General features: G+C 36.2%; 1 protein-coding gene across 1 annotated transcript in view; it reads left to right on the forward strand.

The window, feature by feature from the left end:
- Nucleotides 1-22,517, forward strand: part of MALRD1 (MAM and LDL receptor class A domain containing 1) — a 622,346-nt gene that overhangs the window by 79,845 nt on the left and 519,984 nt on the right. Inside the window, 2 exon segments of the mRNA XM_090268028.1 lie at nt 6,381-6,528; nt 14,241-14,338. Coding sequence (XP_090124154.1) covers nt 6,381-6,528; nt 14,241-14,338 — 246 coding nt within the window.

Raw genomic sequence — 22,517 nt, forward strand, 5'->3', positions numbered from 1 at the left:
AGAACCAAAAGTTGCTTTTTAATAATGTCTCAGGTGATTCATATGTATATTAAAGTTTGAGAACCACTGTGCCAAATGGGTTTCAGAAATAAAAAGCTGGGAGAGAAAACAGATGGCATATTAAAAAAAAAGTTGACTTAAGAAAAGGCAAATTAGTCAGAGGCCTTTCACGAAAGAATCAGAAATTCCCGGCACTTCACCAATTCCTACTAGTATCACTAGAGCAAACAACAGATTTTTAAAAAGTTTTATTAAAGTTTAATTGATATACAAAGAACTTGCACATAATTAAAGTATACAATTCGATGAGTTTGGGCATATGCATACATCTGTGAAAACATATTTGTACATTACACCTCCAAACTTTTTCCTTGTGTCTCCTCCTCGCCCCCACCCCACCGCACCCCCATGTGCATGTGTGTATGTGTGTGTGTGTGTGTGTGTGTGTGTGCGCGAGCACTAATGAGATCTACCCTCCTAAGTTGGTGGGGCTGCGCTTATGACTGCCCTGGGGACTAAGGTCCTGGACCGTTACGTGTACCCGGTCTTTCCTGCCAAGGACAAGGGCACAGTGGCTGGCGGCACCTGGTGTGTGTGGGGGTCGCCCTCTCACTTCCTTCTCCTGCTTTTCCTGGGTCTTCCACAGCTGCCAGCCACCGCAGCTCATGGCCCTGACGTCGCAAGTGAGCCCTGGCCTCGCCCGGGGGGTCTGCAGGACCAGTGGCCACCACATGGCCGTGAGAGCCGCGCCGCTATGTCTGTGTACAGCAGCCCCTGGGGCGACGCATGGCTGCGCAGGGCCTATGACCCCCAGCAGCTCCCAGGCACTGCCGTAGTCGTGTGCCACCTTCTTGGAAAGGGCTAAGGCCTCGGCGGGTGAGCAGAAGCGGGGGGCGCTAGAAGGTGAGTGAGAGCCAACATCTGAGGCCTCGAGGCCCCGAGGAGTGAGAGGTGTTGGCGAGGATGGAGCCGAGGCCTCAGTCCGAAGAGGACAACTTGGCCCAAGCTGCGGTACAGGTGGGCTGGGAACCAGGAGGAGCAGTGAGAGGAGCCGGAGCAGCCCTGCCGGTGGGGTGAGCCCGGGAGACAGTGACCCAGGACAGCCATCCCCAAGGGAGATGTCGTGGCCACCAAGCCAGAGCCAGGCAAGGAGGGCTTGTGCTGCCACTTATCAGAGCAGAAATATGGCTGTTGCAAGGAGGTTGCAAGGGCAGCAACATCGTTTAGGCAAGTGTCTATGTGTGTTTTGCGCCAAATAACGAGGTTTACTTGAGACCATTTTGCAAACTTAGTCAGAAGTCTTATAACCCTTCCAAGGGTGGGGTATCCCCTGTCAAAGTTGTAAACAGACTAGATGCTCCCACCCAGTAAAACTTCACTGTGTCGACCCTAGAAGGCCTCTTCCTCAAGATTAATGTGGGAGATGCAAAGACAAACACCTATCCTGTAACGGCAGTTTCAGATTCAAATGGATCATTGAAATGATATTAAAACAAACAGCAACAGCAATAATAAAAACCAAAAAATCGTCTTGATGAACCTGTGTTAGTGGAGCAGATAAATGAGCTATTTTCTATGCCCCTTCTCCATTCATCATCTTTCTTCAGATATTTATAACTTTACTGTGAACTTTTTGAATTATATATGGAAAATATTAATGGAATACCTTCAACTTTGGTGACTGAAATTTGACTTATATTTTATATTACAGTTAAATTTTAGAATATTACCTTTTGAAAAAGTCTTTTGAAATGTATAAATGCCATTGGTAAAAACAACTGAAAAACTCCCCACTGTTGTTATAGAAGAGATTGTACCATTTTGCTTATCCATATACTTATGGTGATGGATTTTAAAAGTCAATTTTCCTTTGTCAAAAGACAATGGTGTTTAGTGTTCCATGAAAAGTGCAATAATTGGCATTTTAACTGATAAAGCTTCCATGTAATGAAAGAAATGGTTTAACTTTTTCTCTCCTAAAGTCAAATTTCAACATTTATACAACCCAAATTTATTGTTTCTTGAACTCTTCTTTCCATCTTTGCAATTGAGTGATACAGGCACAGTTGTGAAGAGTCTGTCAAAGGGGTTAGTGATGCTTGGGTCACATTGTACTTTCCATTTCCACACTCATTGGTGTTATGGCCATTTCATATCATTATCTCGTTGGGGATTAGGGGATTACTAGAATAATAGGTTACTTCAGTGGCTACCTGCCATGAATAAGATTGTTATTGCACAGGCTTTCTTCCTTTGTGTATCAATATATGATTTATTTCCCCCAAAGTGCAATATTAAATTTATTGCTCAAACAGGGACATAAGAGGAAAAAGGGGAGGTATTAACTATTATGCTAAGACAACAGGTTTAAACTGGGGCAATCCTGGACCAAAGCAGACGTGTTATTGCCCTATCCATGAAGATGTTCTTTTTTTTTTTAAAGTATATTTTATTGATTATTCTATTACAGTTGTTCCAGTTTTCCCTTTTGCCCCGCCTCTGCCCAATACCTCCCTTCTGTCCAGCAGTGCCCCTCTCCCTTAGTTCATGTCCATGGGTCATGCATGTAAGTTTTTTTGCTTCTCCATTTACTTTACTATTCTTAATGTCCACCTGTCTATTTTGCACCTTTCCTCTGATGCTCCCCCTTGCTGCTGTTAACCCTCCATATGATCTCCATATCTGTGTTTCTGTTCCTGTTCTAGTTGTTTGCTTAGTTTTTTTGTTTGTTAAATTCATTTGTTGATAGTTATGAGTTTGTTGTCATTTTAATATTCACAGTTTTTATCTTTTTTTTCTTAAATGTATCCCTTAAACATTTCATGTAATAATGACTTGGTGATGATGAACTCCATTAGCTTTACCTTGTCTGGGAAGTGCTTTATCTGCCCTTCCATTCTAGGTAATAGCTTTGCTGGATACAGTAATCTAGGTTGTAGGTCCTTGCTTTTCATCACTTTGAATACTTCTTGACAGTTCCCTCTTGCCTGCAAAGTTTCTTTTGAGAAACCAGCTTACAGTCTTATGATAACTCCTTTGTACGTAACTCTCTTCTTTTCTCTTGCTGCTTTTAAGAGTCTCTCTTTATCTTTAACCTTTGGCATTTTAATTATGATGTGTCTTGATGTGGTCCTTTTTGGGTCTAGCTTGTTTGGGACTCTCTGTTCTTCTTGGACTTGTATGTCTATTTCCATAGCCAAAGGAGGGAATTTTCCTTTCATTATTTTTTCAAATAAGTATTCAATTTCTAGCTCTTCCTCTTCTCCTTTTGGCACCCCTATGATTCAGATGTTGGTATGATCAAGGTTGTTCCAGAGGTTCCTAAGCCTCTCCTCATTTTTTCAATTCTTGTTTCTTCATTCTGTACTGCTCGGCTGTTTATTTCTTTCTTATGTTCCAAATTGTTGATTTCAACCCTTGCTTCCTTCCCTTCACTATTGGTTTCTTGTGTATTTTTCTTCACTTCACTTAGTGTAGTCTTCACTTCTTCTCTTATGCATTTACCATACTCAATCATTTCTGTGAGCATTGTTACTGCCAGTGTTTTAAACTCTGTGCCTGTTAGGTTGGCTGTCTCCTCATTGCTTAGTTCTCTCTCTGGAGCCTTGATCTGCTCCCTCTTTTGGGGCATACTTCTCTGTCTCTTTAACTGGACAGCCTCCCGTGTTTGCCTCTGTGTCTTAGGTAGAGGTGTTATGTTAAAAGGGGTGGGGCCTTAGGTATTCATCAGAGCTGGGCTACTGGTTTCAGACTTGTGGTGCTGTATGTGGGGGAGGGGTTGAGAGGGAACAATGCTGCTTGCTCGACACTTGCCCCTTTTCTGGTCATTTCACTCATTTCTTGTATGCGAATGGTACTCTTTTAGCTGTTGCCCTGGTGATGATTCCCAGAATGGGTGGGTTTGCATATGTTCTAGGACCATGGGGGACTCTAAATAGACTCTCCTGAGAGACTGGCTGTTTCTTCCACTACCCTAGTCCCCACATGCTTCACCTCCTTGCACAACCGTAAGAAAGATTACATCTACCTCAAAATAAAACAAACAAACAAACAAACAAAAAAAAACCCCAGAACTACCAGAAAATTGACCTGCGTCAAAGTCCAACAAACAATGATTTAAAGAAGTAATACTCATTCAGATGGGTAAAAGGGGCAGAGACAGGGAGCCAGGGCTGAGAGGACATGGTGTAGTGGCAAGGCAGAGGCTGGGGCCAGCCTGTGGAATGAGCAGTCACACATTATAAAGCCAGGAGGGATACCATACCTGGAGAGCGATCCCAGTCCCAGATCAGGCTGAGCAGCTCACAGTTCCAGCGCTGGGAAAATAAAGCCTTATGGCTCCTGGCTGTGAAAACCCATGAAGACTTTCTATGCTAGAGAAATGTGTTTCTTAGGAATTGGGGGTAATCTTGGGGGGTGATGGAAAATTTTCCTGACCAAGTACATAACCAATATTTGGGCCTTGTAAGTACATTTAAGAGGTCAAGTATTTCAAGTTTTGTGTATTTCTGCACCCTACCAACTGACTTAGGAGGCCTGGGAGGTGGCCTAGTACATGGCAAAATTCATAGGTGACCAAAGAAGTGGACTAGAGGATTTTCTGGAAGCTCATGGAGACAGTCACAGCTAAGTCATAGGTGCTCGATATTATGTTACAAACCAGAAGAGACTCTACTTTGAGGAGTAAGTTTTTTTTATCAATAGCAGTATCCTATAAACTCTTGTAACCTGAGCTAAGAAAAGAAAAAGCCCATAAGCAATAGACATATCTATTTAGATATATGGGTAATTGCATTTCCTTGTAGTATTGATTCACCATTAAGTAATATGCACCATTTTACATTATTATACCATAGTTAATTCATTTGTTTTTATTTAGGGGGATCCATTTGAGGGAGAAAATAATATTTGCCTGTAAAGAAAAAGTATTTTAAATTATATATCCATTATATGATTATCTAAGCAAGCATAGCTCTTAAATCTAAACATCTCAATTACCTGTAGAGAAAATTCAGTGGCATCGTTATTTGCATAGTGCACTTTAGTGTCTTAGGGTTGACATGTTAGTGATGAAATATATGTTAATGTAACCAGGCATTCCTGTTTATAGAAATATGAAAATAATTTTATTAAGATATAGAGAGCTTATTCGATATACTGGTCAAATGGTCATATTATTTAAAATGGAAAATAATGCCGAGGAGCAAGCATATGGCAATGGAGTCTTTTTAATTAAGAAAAAATGCCTGGTTTAGGGAGGTTTCAAAGTATAAGCCTTGTCATTAGACCGCTCAAAGACTGGATGTTTCATTTACTAAAAAATTATGAGAGGTAAGTTGCTTACTAAAGTTTTATTTTTATTTTTTGGGAATAATCATACTTTCTGTGTAAGGTATTTGTGAAGATCAATAATATATGCAAAATACCTGGTACATACTTGGAGCTTAGTGGTAGTGTGTCTATTGTTACTGTTATTAAAATAAGAGCATCATGATAGGGAACTCGTGAAAACTAGGTGTTTTCTGACCAAGAATTATTTTGTTCTCCCTTCCACTGTTATAAAATTTGCATCTGCATAAAGAGAAACATGTGGAAATATTTTAAAATTAATTGTGTTAATTTATTCCTCAATCTATGACTCTTATTTTAGGAAATAAGCATGTGAAAACTAATTTCTCAGAAACACAAACTAGCTTGTTAGAATTTCTAGTTTACTGCTCAGCCCTTTGAAACATGCTGTTTTTTTTCTTACTAATTTGTTGACAAAACTGGGGAAAATGTCTATGAAGCTTACCCCAAATCCTGACTTACTCTAGCACTAGTTCTTTTGTGATAAAAGTAAGAACTTAAAGTATTTTCAAAAAATTTAGTTGCATATTAAAATGGAAAACAGTTCCAAAGTGATTAGCATTTTGTTTTAGAAACTGTTAAAATAGCATAATAGAAAGAATACTGAGGTGCTGAACTCAACCTCTTTAGGTGTCCAGAATTAATTTAAAGTCCTTCCTTTAAGATGGATTTTTAAAAAATTACCATCTCAGGAGATGACTCTTGTTCATCTTAGCAGGTCAGTTAGTTACTCCCTGAAAAGCTGTAGAGTTTCGCCTTGCATCATTAAATATAACAGAGATGGGCATCCAGGATGATACTAACATAAGACAGACTTGTAGATAGAAGACTACAGAAGGGTGATACCTCACACAGCACATGGAAACTTTGTTTGATTGGCAGAATAAACCTATTCTGATAATCAGAAAATACTCTTTACAAAGTAGAATGCTTATTCTGATCTTCTAAGTTGATTAGCTAGTACAGGTCAATGTTTCCCTGCATGCTCCAACTTCATTTATCCTTAACTGATTTCTTTCCCATGTATAACATCAAATCATCTCATGTATGACTTTGTGTCTGGTTTCTGTGGCTGGGAGCCATTTTTCACAGAAGATTCACACTGGGAATTTGGGAAAGGATTGCCCAGTGGAGAACACGATCTTCCTGAGGCTGATCACGCAGCAAACAGAAGTCATGGTAGGACATTAAAAAAAATTAGTTGTCTTTCTTTAATGTTACGGAATGATGATCCTGTGTATTTTCATTTCTATCTATAGACTATGTACATGGAACTCTGATTTGTCTTTCTTTAAAACTGTCCATATCGACTTAAAAAATTGCGGTTAATGTACAGTATAACCAACATTTTTGTTATTGCATTTTCTAAAAGTTGGATTGAAGATATGAAGAGGAGGAAAATTCTTCTGATAATTTTCTCTACTTACCAGGAATGATGGGCAGTAGGCTTGCCTTCCTTTTAGAGAAATCAAAAAAGCAAAAGAAAAATATTTTAATCTTTAATGGAGCTGAGAAAAGAGATTTAGCAATATATATAAAACATATCTAAAAATACTTTAATGCAATTTTTTTACTAGTAAGCCTTCTTTGTAAGAAACAATCTTATTTTTTTCATATATTATTTTACTTATATGTTTGTTTTAGTATTTACAATTTAAAAAGAAATTATTGACTTTAGACGGAGAGTGAGGGGGAGAGAGAGAGAGAAAGAGAGGGAGAAATATTGATTTGTTGTTTCACTTATTGATAACCACCATACAATTTTTACATACACCTTAAAATAAAGCAACCATAACTACACATAGCATTCCAATAAAGATTTCTGAAAGTCCTATGAAAACAGAAGGGGTTTGTTCTGTTTTCTTGTTGTTGTTTGTTTTGTTTAGAAGCCATTGCCCAGATACATTAGTATCATATTAACTTTAAGATGACATAACTGCACTATAGGTACTATTTAAACTTATATATCCCCATTGGACATTATTTTGTTTTTCTTTTGAGATTTCCAAAGAAGTATGCCAAAACTAATGGTGTTGACCCATATTTTTATTTTTATTTTATTTATTTTTTAATGTTTTTTTATTGATTATATTGTTACAACAGTTCCAATTTTCTCCCCTTTGCTCCCCTCCACCCAGCATCTCCCTCCCCCAGCAATTGACCCATGTTTTTAATTACAGCTATTGGAAAATGGGCTTGGTGTGGGATGGTATTAAGGTATGGGAGGGAGATTTTAACCCATTATCTGTTGTCTAAAACTGTAAAACCAGCTTATTACTTGACAGTGGAGTAGTCTTAATTTTTGCTTTTGTGCCAAGAGTTTTACTTTTTCTTTAAGATTTTTTTTGGCAGAGTGGATTAAATTTAACATTTAAAATAGAAAGGAACTATTAGCTATTGAAACTATTTATTCATAATATATTTTCTCTAAGTTCATGTAATGTTTTGTTTCTGTTTCTTTTCTCAAATCCATTATTGAGATCATATTATATACTAGACCTAAGTGAGCACAGATGGACATCATGGTGCCTCCCTTGAGGAGTTCACACTATAGTGACTGAAGCAGATAAGTAAAGATTTGCAGTAAGATGTGATAAATGTTTTATAGGGGGTGGATGGTGGCTCAAGTGGTTTGAGATGCCTTACTGAAGGACAGGTGGTAGAACTAGGAGAGATGCAGGGAATGAATTTTAATTAGAGGAAATGTCCTGAAGGTGGTAGTTCTGTTTAAGAGATGTGCTATTTGGACAAGGAGTATAGAAAACACAAAACAGGGGCAGAAGTAAGGGGACTACAGACAGTGCCTATGAATTCAAAATTTATCTGGAGGGTAATGGTGGCACAATTAGTCATATGTTAGCATGTGACCAATCAGATTTGTTCTAAAAGGCTTTTCTTTTTTTCTTAAAATTTTTTAAATTAAACTTATTTTCTTATTGTTGTTCTATTACAGTTGTCCCAATTTCCCCCCCGTTGCTCTCCCCTGCACTCCGCCAGTCAAACACCACCCTATTATCCATAGGTCATTTATACTAGTTCCTTGACTAGACTCTTCCCCTCTTTCCTTCATTCTCCCCTTCCCCCCTCCCTTGTGGTCACTATTAGTCAGTTTAAAAAGCTATTCTTGCTGAGATGAGCATAATAGAGAGTATGAAAGAGTGGGACAAAAATGAATGGATTGAAGTAATATCAGTGAGAGATGATGTCGGCCTTAGGCAAGCTATAGTGATTCATAAAAGGCAGCTTCTCACACAATGTGTATGGTGGCCTTACATGACATCCGCCATAGCAGGGTAATGAACATATTAGCTGTCCAGGGGTAATTCAAGGTATTGATGATGCACATCTTTGCCAACACTTCTATGCTTCAGGAGTTTTAGCTGGGTAATGGGAAAATGAAATACCTTCCATGTAAAATTATTATAAGAATAAAATGAAATAATACCTGTTAAGTTTTTTTTTTATATAGTAAGAGCTCAATAAACATCAATAGATATTTGTTGTCCACTCAAACAGAAATGTTGAGAATACCATCAGAGCAATGACAATTAGAAAATACATTTCATAATTTGCCTTCAGACTCTTGCCATCTTATAATTACCTCTTAATTATGATTTATGCTAAAAAGATGATAAAAGGGCTCCTTTGTTAAGTATTGAAATACCCAATATAAACAATGTTGAAAAATAACAATAAACTGATAAAACTGGGGGCAGCTGTTAGAATTCAAAATGTAAGGGACAAAGAAATTATAGTCTTTTTGTTTTTAGAAAGGACAAGTCAAAGAAATATCTCAGTCATTGAGTCAATACTTCTTCACCTAGATTGTGATTATCCAACCTTAAGATAATCACTAGTAGTTTTAAATCACAAATGAGAAGAAAAACAAACCAGTACTTGGAAAAAAAGGAAAGAGTGAAATGGAGTATCAGGGAAATGCAACAGAGTCAATCTTACAGTTTCCATACCTAAGACCATAACGTTCCAGTTCATGATGCTCTTTGAGCTTTGTGTTTATGGATTACAAGTGTATTTTTAAAAAATATTTTATTTATTTATTTTTAGGGGGAGGGGAATGGAGGAGAAAAAGAGGGAGAGAAACATCAATATATGGTTGCTTCTCACATGCCCCAAACCAGGACCTGGCCAGCAAACCAGGCATGTGCCCTGACTGGGAATCAAACCAGCAACCCTTTGGTTTGCAGGCTGTTGCTCAATCCACTGAGCCACACCAGCCAGGGCTGGTTAACAGCTTTTAAAAAATGTTAATATCTAGTATTTTCTTCATACATGCACACACCCATATGTAATTTTACATTAAAGATGAATGGGTTGACATTATGTAGCTGAACTTTTTAAAGTCTTGATTTCTCTAACCCTCCTTTTTTGGTTGGCTTCTACTTTCCCATTCCTAGCTACTCTGTTAAGCATCCAGACAGCCTGTATACATAGTAGATATGTTTTACCAAAAGTGGGATCATATTGTAACTATTATCCTTATCTTGTTTTCTTAAATAAAGATAGCTAGCTCATGGCAAGTCCTCCAAGTCATCACTTCATGTTAAAATATAAATTAAATGCAGTGAAATTCAACCTTTTTTGCTTATAGTTAGTTCACTGAGTCTGAAAAACATATACAGCTCTGTAACCATCAGAAGATGTGAAACAGTTCCCATTCTCCGCTCCAAAATTATTCTATGCCACTTTTCAGTCAACACCTCTTTTACCTCCAGCCGCTGGCATATGCTGATCTGATTTCTGTACCTATAGTTTTGCCTTCATCAGAATGTCAATGGAATCATACAGTGTTGGCTTGCTGAGCCTAGCTTCTTTCAATCTAAGCATAATGGATTGAGTTTGATCTATGTTATTGATTGCAGTGGTAGTTTCTTTATTTTTCACTGCTGAGTAGTCTTTGATTGTATGGATCAAGTGCCACTGATTTTTTCACTCACCAGTTAATGGACATTTGGGTTGTTTCTATATGTTTGTTGATTATGGATCTGTTATAAAATTTGCATATAGTTTTTTTTTGTCTGCATATAAGTTTTCATTTGACTTGAGTACTCTGTCCATTGCCTATGTATAATTAATTTTTTTCTCTGATTGGTGAGGACAGCCTACAATTTCAAGTCATTTGTTGAACCTTGAGACATGGAGCTGCCCCTTTCAGATGTCCTCCCCCAACCCCAGCATCAGGTCACTTCCTCACATTCATGCCCTGGTCAGTACTCACCTGGAGTTCCAGCCAGGGTCAGTAAAGGGACCACTGCACCCTTTGTTCCCCGCTTCCTACATGCAGCTGGAAACTTCGTCTAGATAGTAAGCTGGGATAATTGTATGGCTTAGATCGTTTGTTCCCCTTGTTTCAGAGTTCATTATCCAGTGATCCTGCATCCCCATTGTCTTACATTTGAAAACCGTTGTTTAAATATATATATTTTTCTGATGTTTTTGCTAGTTTAAGCTTAATTAATTTTGTTTGTCCATTTCTTTGAACTGAATATGCCATAACCCATCTAGCTATTCCCACTATTGATTAACAGTACCATAACAATGTTTTCAAAATTTATTCTTGTACACAATTTTTTTTGCATAGGGTGGTTTTAATACTATACAATAGTTAACTGAGGTTGAGACTTAGATATTCTCACAAAAATATATGAATTTATATTTTAAATTAATATTGACATATTACTTTTCCTACAAACTCTAATACTTAAATCTTTACTAGCAAACTAAAAGTGAATATTTTTATTCGCCTACCATAAATAGGCATTATATTATAATTTTCCAGTTTATCAGTATAAAATGATTTCTTATGGGTGTAAAATGATTTCTTACATGAAACCTTTATTTTCATTTTTTGAAAAAAAAAATTTCAAATGTTTCCAAGTTCTCAATTTATTTATGTCTTCTTTAGTTTCTCTAAATAATATTTTATAGCTTTCAGTGTGTAAGTTTAAAAAATCTTGTGCTAATGTTTTCCTAGGTTTTTGATATTTTTATTTCAGTACTACTAGGATTACAGAAATGTAATTTTATTTATTTATTTTTAAAGGATTTTTAAAAAAGATTTTAAAATTTTTAATATTTTTAGAAAGAGAGGAAGGGAGGGAGAAAGAGAGGGAAAACATCAATACATGGTTGCCTCTCACATATCCCCAGATGGGGACCTGGCCCACAACTCAGATGTGTGCCATGACTGGGAATTAAAGTGGAGACCCTTTGGTTTGCAGGCCAGCGCTCAATCCACTGAGCCACACCAGCCAAGGCTGGAAATACAGTTTTAAATATTGACCTTATATCCATCCAATGACCTTGCTAATTTTATTTATTATAGCTAATAGTATTTGTTTGTTTTTTTATTTTCTAGGTTCACAATTCTTTTGCCTGTAAATAATAATTTTATTTTCTGCTTTCTAAATCTTAAGCCATGTATATGGTTCATTGAACTGGCTCGGACTTCTGGAAAAATGTTGAAGCCCCTGGGTTTGGGTTCACAGTTCATATTCTCTTTATCCTCTAGCTTCACATATACATTTTAATATAATATTCATTTTTAAACATTTGGTTAAAATTCTCTTAGGATTGCATTTAGCTCCCAAATAAATTTTCACTAACTTAATATTTTTTATATTATCATTTTTTCATCTAAAATGTTCTCTTTTTATTTATCAGAGTGTTTGTAGTCTTCTGCAGGTTTTAAAATGTTCTTCTTTAAGTTCTATTTCACATTAAATTTACCTCTGTGTATTCTGTATTAATGTTGTCAAAAGAATACTTCTCATTATTTCTATATCTATATATCGTTACTATAGTTAATAAAAATAACTTAAAATATTTGTTTTTATTTATCTTACCAAATCTCTTTATTAATACTTATCATTATTCAAAAAATAGAATTCTTGGTGATTTCTAATTTTAAAAATTATATAATTGGCAAAGCATAACTCTTATCTGTATTTTTCTATTATGTTTACTAAATACCAATGTATTATTTTCATGATGTCTCTGTTCACTTAGGCCTAAGATTGGTCTAAGATAATTAATATTACCTAATTAATGACAGAAATCCTTAATTAGATTCTCATTATATGTTGTTTATTTTGGGTTTGATCATTAGTCTTTAATTGTTTCATTTTAATATTTTATTGTTTTGTTATTTAGAATGACTGGTTTGTTATAATGTTTTCAATATTTGTTGATATAAATCTATGATTTTACCTTTTAATTTGTTGATCTATTTTACTATGTTGATAGAGCTGCTAAATAAAACAAACCCTTTGTTCTTCGAAAGCTCTGATTAGCTAGGACATATAATTATTTATAAGGATTTCAAATGTAATTGATCACATTTTTATTAAACTTTTATATCTCATTTCATGAGTAATGTTGCTTGATAATTTTTTTTTCTTCTATTTTTTTCATTTCCTAAAGATATCTACATGCATCATAAAATGAGTTAGGGGGCTCTCTTTATTTTCTAAGACCCGAGATCCCTTGAATAATGTTGAAAATATTTGTTCTTTAAAAATTAAATAAAGCTTAGTCATGAGGCTGTACATTCTTAGTAGATTTTTTAAAACATGCTTCCAGTTACTTTGTAGTATAACCAATTTATTCAAACCCTTTTAATCTTTTAGATCTCAGATTTTTATGTTCCATTCTTTATTAAGTGTCTGTTTGAAATTGCATATACATACTGTTTTAAATGTCTGAAGGAGTAAGATCTTTGAATGCTTGTTAATTTTTAGAATTTTGATTAGACTTTTGAAAATATTCACTGGAGTTTTACTTGAACCTGAGGATTTTAAATTTTGATTAAATTCTCAAAATTAGATTTTCTTACTTTATTCTTTGATAGGTGAAATGTAGAGAATTTAATGAGTTTATGTATACACTGTTTCCATTAGTCTTAGGTTGGAATTTGGGATCAGTAGTCTTTATCCTTCTCAGTTAGCTTTGAGATTTAAAAAACCATATAAACTGGATTCTATTTTTCCCACTCAGAGACGACACTGCTGACTTGCAGCCTTGGTTGTTTTCTTAGACATGCGGAGGTAGCTATAAAATAATACATTTTAATTTTGAAATCCTTTCATTTCTGTGTAGTCAGCATTGACTTCTATCTAGAAAAATCACCTTGTGAATGTGGTATTTTCCAGTAAAAATAGTGGGCTTTCCAAGTTGCACATCACTTTGTGATTATCAAAGGGCAGTTCAGACCTTGGCTTGTTTGGCTTAGCCTTCCCTGTAAATTTTCAATGTTCAATGACAACAACTCCCCCTGACAGCAGTTCAGATGCATGATCTTTTGAGCTGCTAAGAGATGTTATCCCCTGTACATTTGCCATGAGCACATCCACCGTAGTTAAAATCTAAAAGCAGTTATTTTGTTAAGGTCCAGATTAGATCTTTAATTAAGCTTTCATCTCCACTAGCACAGACAACAATATCAAATGTGTAAGCCCTGGGAGAAACCAAACTCATCCCCAGGCTTGTATCCTTCAGTACTTTGTGCAGAAACTTAAAAATAAGGCTCTCGTGGGAACTTCTTAAGGACATATTGAATATCTAATTGTAGAAGCTTTGTTTAATTTGATTTCAGACTCTATGGGATGAGTTAAGCCAATATAATATTTGTTTGGAGGATTAGTTCAAGAGCATGTTTTTAATCAATTGGATTTTATTTTAATTGTTTAATGTTATCCATCTAGAAGCACTTTGGGTTAACTACAGAGCTTAATGGTAAATAAGTCAAAATATAATTTTCTTTATTTAGTTGACAGTTGAATGTGTGCAAAGATGGATACAATGCTAGGGCAAGGGACTGCTAAATATAAAACAGGAGAACCTGTATCTATCTGACTTTATATTTGTTTTTGCAGGTTCATTTATTTATTTTCGAGCACACAAATTGCCTGGAGTGGCCCAGCTTGGAAGTCCTGTTCTTACAAAATCACTTACTGCCTCTAACCCATGTCAGGTAACCTGCTATTGGAATTGTCATTGACTATTTTGTGTTTGTAAACTGTTAACCTTGGGCTACTCATGCTAGGAAATATCTGCTAAGTTTTACCACTATTTTCATGATGAATTGAGATATATATATAGGACCTATTTCAACATGAAATAACATGTTCTTCCAAAGACCATTTGCAACATATAACTCATACCATTCTTTTTGGGGGGATGTTGGGGGTATTAAAGAATATTTCTATCATTTTATATTCTTTCATGTAATTCAATAATCTAAAAGCTTTGAATACATGTTGTCTAAACTGCTGTTTATTTTGGCCAGTGATGTTAATTTAATAAAGTAAAATCAGTTAAATAAATGCTTGTTGAAAGAACAATGACAAGAGGAATAAAAAAGATTAATATGTGCAGAAAAATAATTGTATTTTATAAATTTTTTTCTATTAGTCCTCCGAGGTCAACACAGACCAAGGGGTTGGGTACTCAATTCATTTCAAAGTCACAATAAATAAGAAAGCTGAGAATTGACCTTGACTGCTGTGGCTCAGTTGGTTGGGAGTGTGAGGCAACATCGTCAGTTCAATCCCCTGTCAGGGCACACGCTTGGGTTGCGAATTTGGTCCTCAGTCAGGGCATGTAAAAGAGGCAACTGATGGATGTTTCCCCTTCACATTGATGTTTCTATCCTTCTCCTGCTCCCTCCCTCCCCCTCTCTCTAAAAATAAATAAAATCTTGAAATCAGGCAGACCCAGTTCTGTCTCAGTTCTGTCACTTTTTGAATCTCAGTTTTTCCACAGATTAAATGCTCTTTTTTGAGACTCAGTGTCTACACTGGAAGCATTCATATTAGCATACACCCTTCATATAGGTTGTGAGGGTTACAATGTGATTAAAGTCCTGGCCAGGTGGCTCAGTTGGTTGGAGTGCAGTGTTGTCTTGTTCAGCAAAAGGCTGCAAGGTTGCAAGTTTCTATTCCCTTTAGGACACATGCCTGGTTGTGAGTTTGGTCCCAGATCAGGGCACAAATGGGAGGCAACCAATCAATCTCTCCCTCTCTGTGTCTCTTCCTCCCTCCCTGCCTCCTTTTTAAAATCAATGAACGTATCCTTGGGTGAGGATTAAAAAAAATGTGATTAAATAAATCACCTGGCAAAGTATTTGGCACAAAATAGGTGTTCACTAAACATCATTTCTTTCCTTTCCATAAAACCAAGAGCTAAATTAGATATCTCTGTTTGTTTGCCTTGTTTTCAGTCCTTTTGAAATTTCTGACATGTCTTTAAACCCTTCGGATTTCAGCTCATATTTTTTTTCTTTAGTTATCAAAAAATAATAAAGAGATTAATACTGCCAAACACTAAATCTATTGCCTGAAAATACAGGTTATAGCATATTACTCAGGCACTCCTGGTAATAAATAAATTACACATCACTCAGAGGTATAAATATAATTATGTCTTCAGCTTAATAGAAGTCTGAGAGTCCCCAGGATTCTTAATAGGTATTCTTCTTCCTTATTTATTTATTTATTTACTTATTTACTTTCTGCCTGTTTTTGTGTAGGAATTAGGATTAAAACAACTGCTTGGACTTGACTTTCACTTCAGTCAGATGCAGGCTACACTCTCCCACCTTGGGTTTATTTTAATTAAATCTTATATGATAAATACAGTTGTTTGTTTCTTCTTTGTTTTATTTTGTTTGAGCACCCCTGGAGATTTTACTTGCTCTTTCGAGGTTATGTACCAAAGTAATGTGATCCCTATTGTTAAATATATTAAATACATTGTATACAAAGAGATAGAATATATTAATTATACCTTTTATACAGTAATTTGAACACAAAATTTAAGAGCATACTAGAAATTTCTGAAACTCACTGAGAAATAATGTTTTATTCTTTTCTTTTTAAAGATAACCTACATTTCCCATTGTTGTATGCTGGTAGTCATTCATTTGTGGTTACTGGGATTGTATTTCAATTTATGATTATTTCTACTTGAGGACATTTTTATCTACAGTTACTTAAGTTTGGAGCTTAGCTGTGGGATGTTATTTAAAATCAGTGGACAGTTTAGATGCTTGATAGTTTTATCTCTCAGGAACAAATCCTCAACCTCCCAATGCCTCAGATTTTGATTTAATGGCTTGCCTTCATGTTTTGGAAAAGTGAGTGTGTTTCAAGAACCCATTACAGAATGCCAGAAGAAATACTTCTTTTTTTACATTTTGTCTGCATCTGCTTTAATGTTGGTAATGTTTGAATTAGAGGAAGGGATATTTGGATTACTTCATAATATTTTGCAGCTTAGGAAGTAGTATTAGATGTTAGAGAACATTATTTATAGTCTGGGATAAACATAGCTAATGTTATCTCCAAGAGGATTGTTCTAAGAATATCATATTACTTTTTTGTGGTAATGTTTGATTCTTTCTTAAAAGTTACAGGATAAGGGAACAAACCAAATTTTTATCTTCTTAAGTAATCAGAATATCCAGTTGCTCTTCCAAATTTGAACATGCTGATTATAGTTGTATTCATGGAATAGCAAATGTTCTTCATTATAAAATGATAAAGTGAGGCAGTGAGATAACCAGGCACTTTGTATGATCAAAGCCTTCATTTTATAACATTATATGATCTTTCCCCGACATAATCATATCTGGCTAATACAGTTAAGAACTTTTTTTAAAAGACTTTAAAAGAACACGAAGCTTTCATTTGTGTGTCCTTCCCTAACAGCAGACTTTTAGGGTTATTCTGCACTATTACCTTGTACTTTATGTGTAGCCAACACATGACATCAACATGCACAGTGGTTCCTAGTTTATCATTGTTCAAGATGTGGACTTCAATTTAAAAGCTTGCAACCTTCCTTCAGTCACTGGTGGAAACTTGGCATTTTTCTCTTTAATAGCCAAGAGATAGGACAAACAGAACATGTGGGAGCCAGAAGCCACTATTTCTTTTTGGTGTTGAAATATTGTTACTGTTTTCAATTAACTAGGAAATATTAAATATGAAGGGGATTTATGTGGATTAATATTTTATAAGTTTTCATATTTAAATTACTGTACAAAAGACAATATTTTACTTTAGGATTTCACAGTTAAACATGGGACAATTGATAATATAAAACTTCTGCTTCATAAATATTTGGTATATATTTTTTAAGAAATTCACAAATAAAAAAAAGTGAATGAAGATATCAGGGCAAAGATAGACAAAGCAAGAGATGGGCTGGTTCCAAAACAAAGTGAACTAGGGCCAGGCTACACCTTTGCATCTGAGTTTTTCAGCAGCTAGTGCCGAGAAGACATGTGAGTCATCATTTGGTTCAGATTACAGAATGTAAAAAGAAAAAAAGAAAACAAACTTAGTTCAGAGACTTCTCCCCTGAATGCTCACAGCAACATCAATGCGAACATTGTTTTTACACACATAGCGCTTACCTACTGTGTGCTGATCACAGCCCTCGATGTTGGGAAAACAACAGGGACAGCCTAAACACACACTGACAACAATTCAGGGTTAAGTGCTATAAGAGGGCGAGTACAGTATAATAATGATAACCCAGTTATAACACCTTTCTCAATGAGTTTTGAAAGACTATGTCTTATAAGGTTCCCCAATAGAGTGATAAACTCACATCAATGACAGATTAAGGAAAAAAAGTAATTACGGAGTGGGGCTTGGAATGGTGCAGCCATACTTTGTTCCCTGATTGTTTTGTTTAGTCCAAGGAGAAAGCACCAGTTGTGGGGGAAACATTGAGCAGGCGTTGTCTCCACTTGTACATGATCAAAACACATGGAGAATAATTGGGAAATGAGAAAAACAGGTTACACTTTACTGAAGATTCCAAACTTCTAGTTACACAGAAAAACACATGATTATGACTTAGAGTTATAAAAATCACTGGTAATGGTGATTGAGTGTGTGTGAGAGATAAATGACGCCCCTTCTCAATACAGACTTGTTGCCCACTGAATTTTTTGGAGCTGTGGATATCCTAAATTGTTTCTTTTCCTTTTTTTTTTTAACCTTTTTTTCTTGCTATTTTTATTATTCTAGATGTTGAAGATAGAACAGGGTCTGATTTAAAGCAGTAGTGGCAGAGGTAGCTGAGGTTGGAATACAACTGAGAAAGGGCATGGAGGACAATCAGCTCTGAGACAGGGAAGCACTAGGGACAAAGACCATAGGAAAGCTGAGGAAAGAAGCTGGAAATATGAAGAGTAGAGTTTCAGCTGGGACAGACCAAACGCACATGAAACAGAAAACAGAGAAATAAGGAAGAAATCATTTGAACTTCTAAATAATGTGCTGTGATGTCCTTCACAGTACAAAGCATCAGAGAGCCTGATTTCTGCTTTGTAGAACTGGCCCCTCCTCCAGGGAACATCACAGGGCACCTTAGAAGCCAAAGCAAGGGGCTTCAGGCATATCATCAACTCCCTGCTTAGTTACTCACCTATACTCACTAACTAGTAGATAAGTCACCTGGTAAGGTGTGATAATGTGAGCTTTATTTTTTTCTCTCCAATTTGCAATGAGAGGAACTGCTCTGTCAGAAGCTTCTTAACCACATGAAATTCTCTTGGAAACAGTGATTAGTGTTTTGCATAGTCACACTATCTATAAAACCTGCCTTAGTGAAAACCCAAGAGAAATAAACTCAAGCCTTTAATGTTAGCATTGTATTTACCAACTTTCTAATGAATGAGGCATGAATCAAGAAAATAATTTTCTTTAATAATGATAAGGAGTAAATGCATTTTAAATGAATGGTGTAATTTTAACTTACATGCTTTGTAGTTCTGTTTAGTAGAACTTTCTGTGATGATGGAAATTGTCCTCCGCTGTACCTAGTGTGGAAGCCACTAGCTACATACAGCTACTGAGCACTTAAAATACCATGAATATAACTAAGAAAAGAATTTTTTTTTAAATTTTGTTTAATGTTAATTAATTTACATGTAAATAGCCACACATTTTCGTATGTTTGCCATTATGCACATTATACTTAATCAGTATAATCAGTGTCGCTGGTTCGATCTTCCAGTCAGGACACATCAGAGAAGGAAAACTCTGACTCCAAAAAACCTCCGCTGCCTTGCGGCATACCTCTTCAGGGGAAAGGCTAAGGGAGTAAACCCCGACAGAAAATCCGGAGCCGGAGTCCCTAAGGCGGTTTGACGTTGTAGTCAACACCGGCAACTCCTGCGGCGCACCTGAAGCCAAGCTGTATTGACTCCGTCTTTCCCTTGGATCCTTCAGCTGCGAAGAGAGGGGGGGTCTGCTGCATGGGCAACAGCTGGCCCTCCATATCACCCTGCCTAGGCTCTGTAGCTTCAGCTTCACTGGAGAGGACACTCCAGCGTCATCGCAAGATGTCGATTCAACACGGGAGGAGACAGAAACCATGTCACTCCCGAGTCGGACTGCACAGCCATTCTCGGCGGTGCAGATAGACTCTTAAGAAGCTACACCATCGTCTCTCGAGACGGACGGCTGCCGATACGATACTTAATCAGTCCTTTTCTTTTCATTCTCCCCTATAAAACTCTGAAGTATGTAAGGACACCCGAGGCTTCGTACATTTTCTAACACAGAGTAGGCTCTAGGTCCTTTCTCCCCCTCTCTTCTCTCTCTGTCTCTCTCCCTCTTCTACTTCCTCCCCACCAAAGTTTATATATATTTACTTATGCACTGATGCTACTAGTCCACTCCTTCCTTCTTTCTTTTTTTTCAATACTTATTAACTGAATAGCTACTGAATACAAATTGCCATAACAGATTCTGTGAGGAATTCACAACATGCATCACAATTTTGAGGTTATGTCTTGGTATTTACTAGTGTGTATCAGCTGAGAGCCGCAGGCCTTGCACACTTGATGAGTGCCTGTCTGAAATCACAGCTTTGTTAGTGACTTTTGTTCCGTGCTTTCACCCTCACTAATATTAGATGTGAAAAGGATGTAGAAGGCTTCTCGGTCTGTAATAAACTCAGGAATTCCCATTAAGTCTCTATAATGCCAATTATGTTAAAACAGTAAATTAAATATAAGTTCTGCGCCCTTATCCTATTGAATAGGATCCCATTGGTTCTTACTCCTAATACACTATTAAAATAACTTCGCACTGGTGATGTACTAAGGGACAGTTTGACAGCTCAAAATCCTGGTGGGTTGTGCACATTTCTGTACAACTAGATTTAAAGCTCTGTTTTGCATATTTACAAGTTTGTAACATGCTGAAATTATAGCAAGGATCTACAATTTAATTATAATTGAGGAGCATAAATCCTCCCTTTCCATAAAATTTAATTTAGCACTTCCACTTGACTTTATATTTCTGCTTACCTGTCAAGGCTGAGTTTAAGTGAGCCTGCTAGTAAAACCTAAAATGAAATAAAAATCCAGATATAATTTTTTTTATCATGTGGTGGAAATACAGTAGACATTGAAAAAAATGTATACCACATTTAAAACAGAAAATGCTTGATATTTTAAAATTAACAATTAAAAAAGAATTTAATGAAATTTTGTCAACTTTCATCTCCACTGAAATTGGTGCCAACAGTAAAATAAATGGGTAACCTATATATATGTACTAATATCTGTCCATGCAATAAAATAAAAGCACAGTGACAAAGGAAAAAGGCAAGAATTTAAAATATAGTGAAACTAAAAGGAATTCCTTTGAATCCAAGGAGAAGAATTTTATTTTTGTGGGGCCTCATCTCTGAATGTTGTGTTTTTCCTTGGAAAAAAACAAAACAAAACAAAAATGCAACCGTAACACTCTGTCACAATGAGAAAGAAAAAATGATTGCTATGTATCTCAACTTATTTTTATGGAGGTTTAGTTGACATGTTTTATAGCATAAATTATACAACCATTGAGGGAATTAATTTTTGCCTTCCACGGCACTTGGTACTTAGTAAATGGTCAATAAGTATTGGATGACTAAATGACAGTGCTGAATTCTATGTTATAGCTATGGATATCAGCACCTAAAATTGTCCTATCTCTATAGTTTCTTCACTACACAGCTGACCTGTCAAACTTTTAGATGATATCATCTTTGATGGTGAGTAGGAAGCTAAATGACTAAGGCTGCCTAGTTTCAGAAAGAATAATATCTTACTTTGATTAAATTATTAATCAGTAGTAGCATATTAGCTCCCAAAATTCCTTGATAATATCACAGCAGAGAAGGGGTTAATGACAAGTATTACAGATTTCTTTTATGTGAGAAAACAATTTTTCAAGAAAACTTTTTTTTTTATTTTTTTCTCATTGGAGAAGTTTTTTTTTTGTTTTTTTTGTTTTTTTGTTTTTTTTAAGTATATTTTATTGATTATATTTACAATAGTTCCAATTTTTTCCCCTTTGCTCCCCTCCACCCAGCACCCCCCTTCCCTGACAATCCCCTCCCCAAGTCCATGCCCATGGCTCACCCTTTCATATATTCTTCTTCTTTTTTTAAATAATTAATTAATTAGTTAAATATTTTAACAATAAAAAATAACAATCCCTTCCTCTCTGACTTAAGACCCTTTACAATCTTATAAAGGACAATGGACGAAGGTCTCGAGCTCCTCTAGTTGCTTCAAGCTGGACATGGTCGTCGTCCTACCTACCCTTGGGTCAAAAAATCCCTAATAAGAGTGGGGGTGTGGAGGGGAGGGTGGCCTTCCCACAAGGGGAAGGATCGTGCAGACTCCAGGTTGGTTGGCTGTCTCTGGACAACGGCATGCTTGGTTTAACCGGCTGGCATCCGTGTTGTATTCTGGAGGCAACAGGGTTAAAGAACATCATTCAATCTGTAACCACTAGATGACAAAAGACAGGTATTAATTTTTCAATGTCCCACATTAGGGAAAAGAAGGCTTTCTTTGGAGGAAGGTATGCCAGGTACATCTCACCTGTCCAAAACCCTTTTGCCCATTATACTTAGTTTGGACTGAGGGAAATATTTTAGGTTTCCCCCCTCTCAGGCCTCTGGGCTCTTTCTGTCCAAGCCATTAGGATAGAAAAGAGAAACCAGTTTTAAAGTGAAGCCCACAGACCACCCCGTTCTTCACCAACCCAGCCACTTAGTTCAGCCAAACCATTGAGTCTCAGGAGGCAGCAATGCAGACAGGATTAAGTGAAGCCTATACGTACAGACAATCA

Source organism: Furipterus horrens, unplaced genomic scaffold (genome assembly GCF_987537825.1).
Source record: "Furipterus horrens unplaced genomic scaffold, mFurHor1.1.pri manual_scaffold_2, whole genome shotgun sequence".
Classification (NCBI taxonomy): Eukaryota; Metazoa; Chordata; class Mammalia; order Chiroptera; family Furipteridae; genus Furipterus; species Furipterus horrens.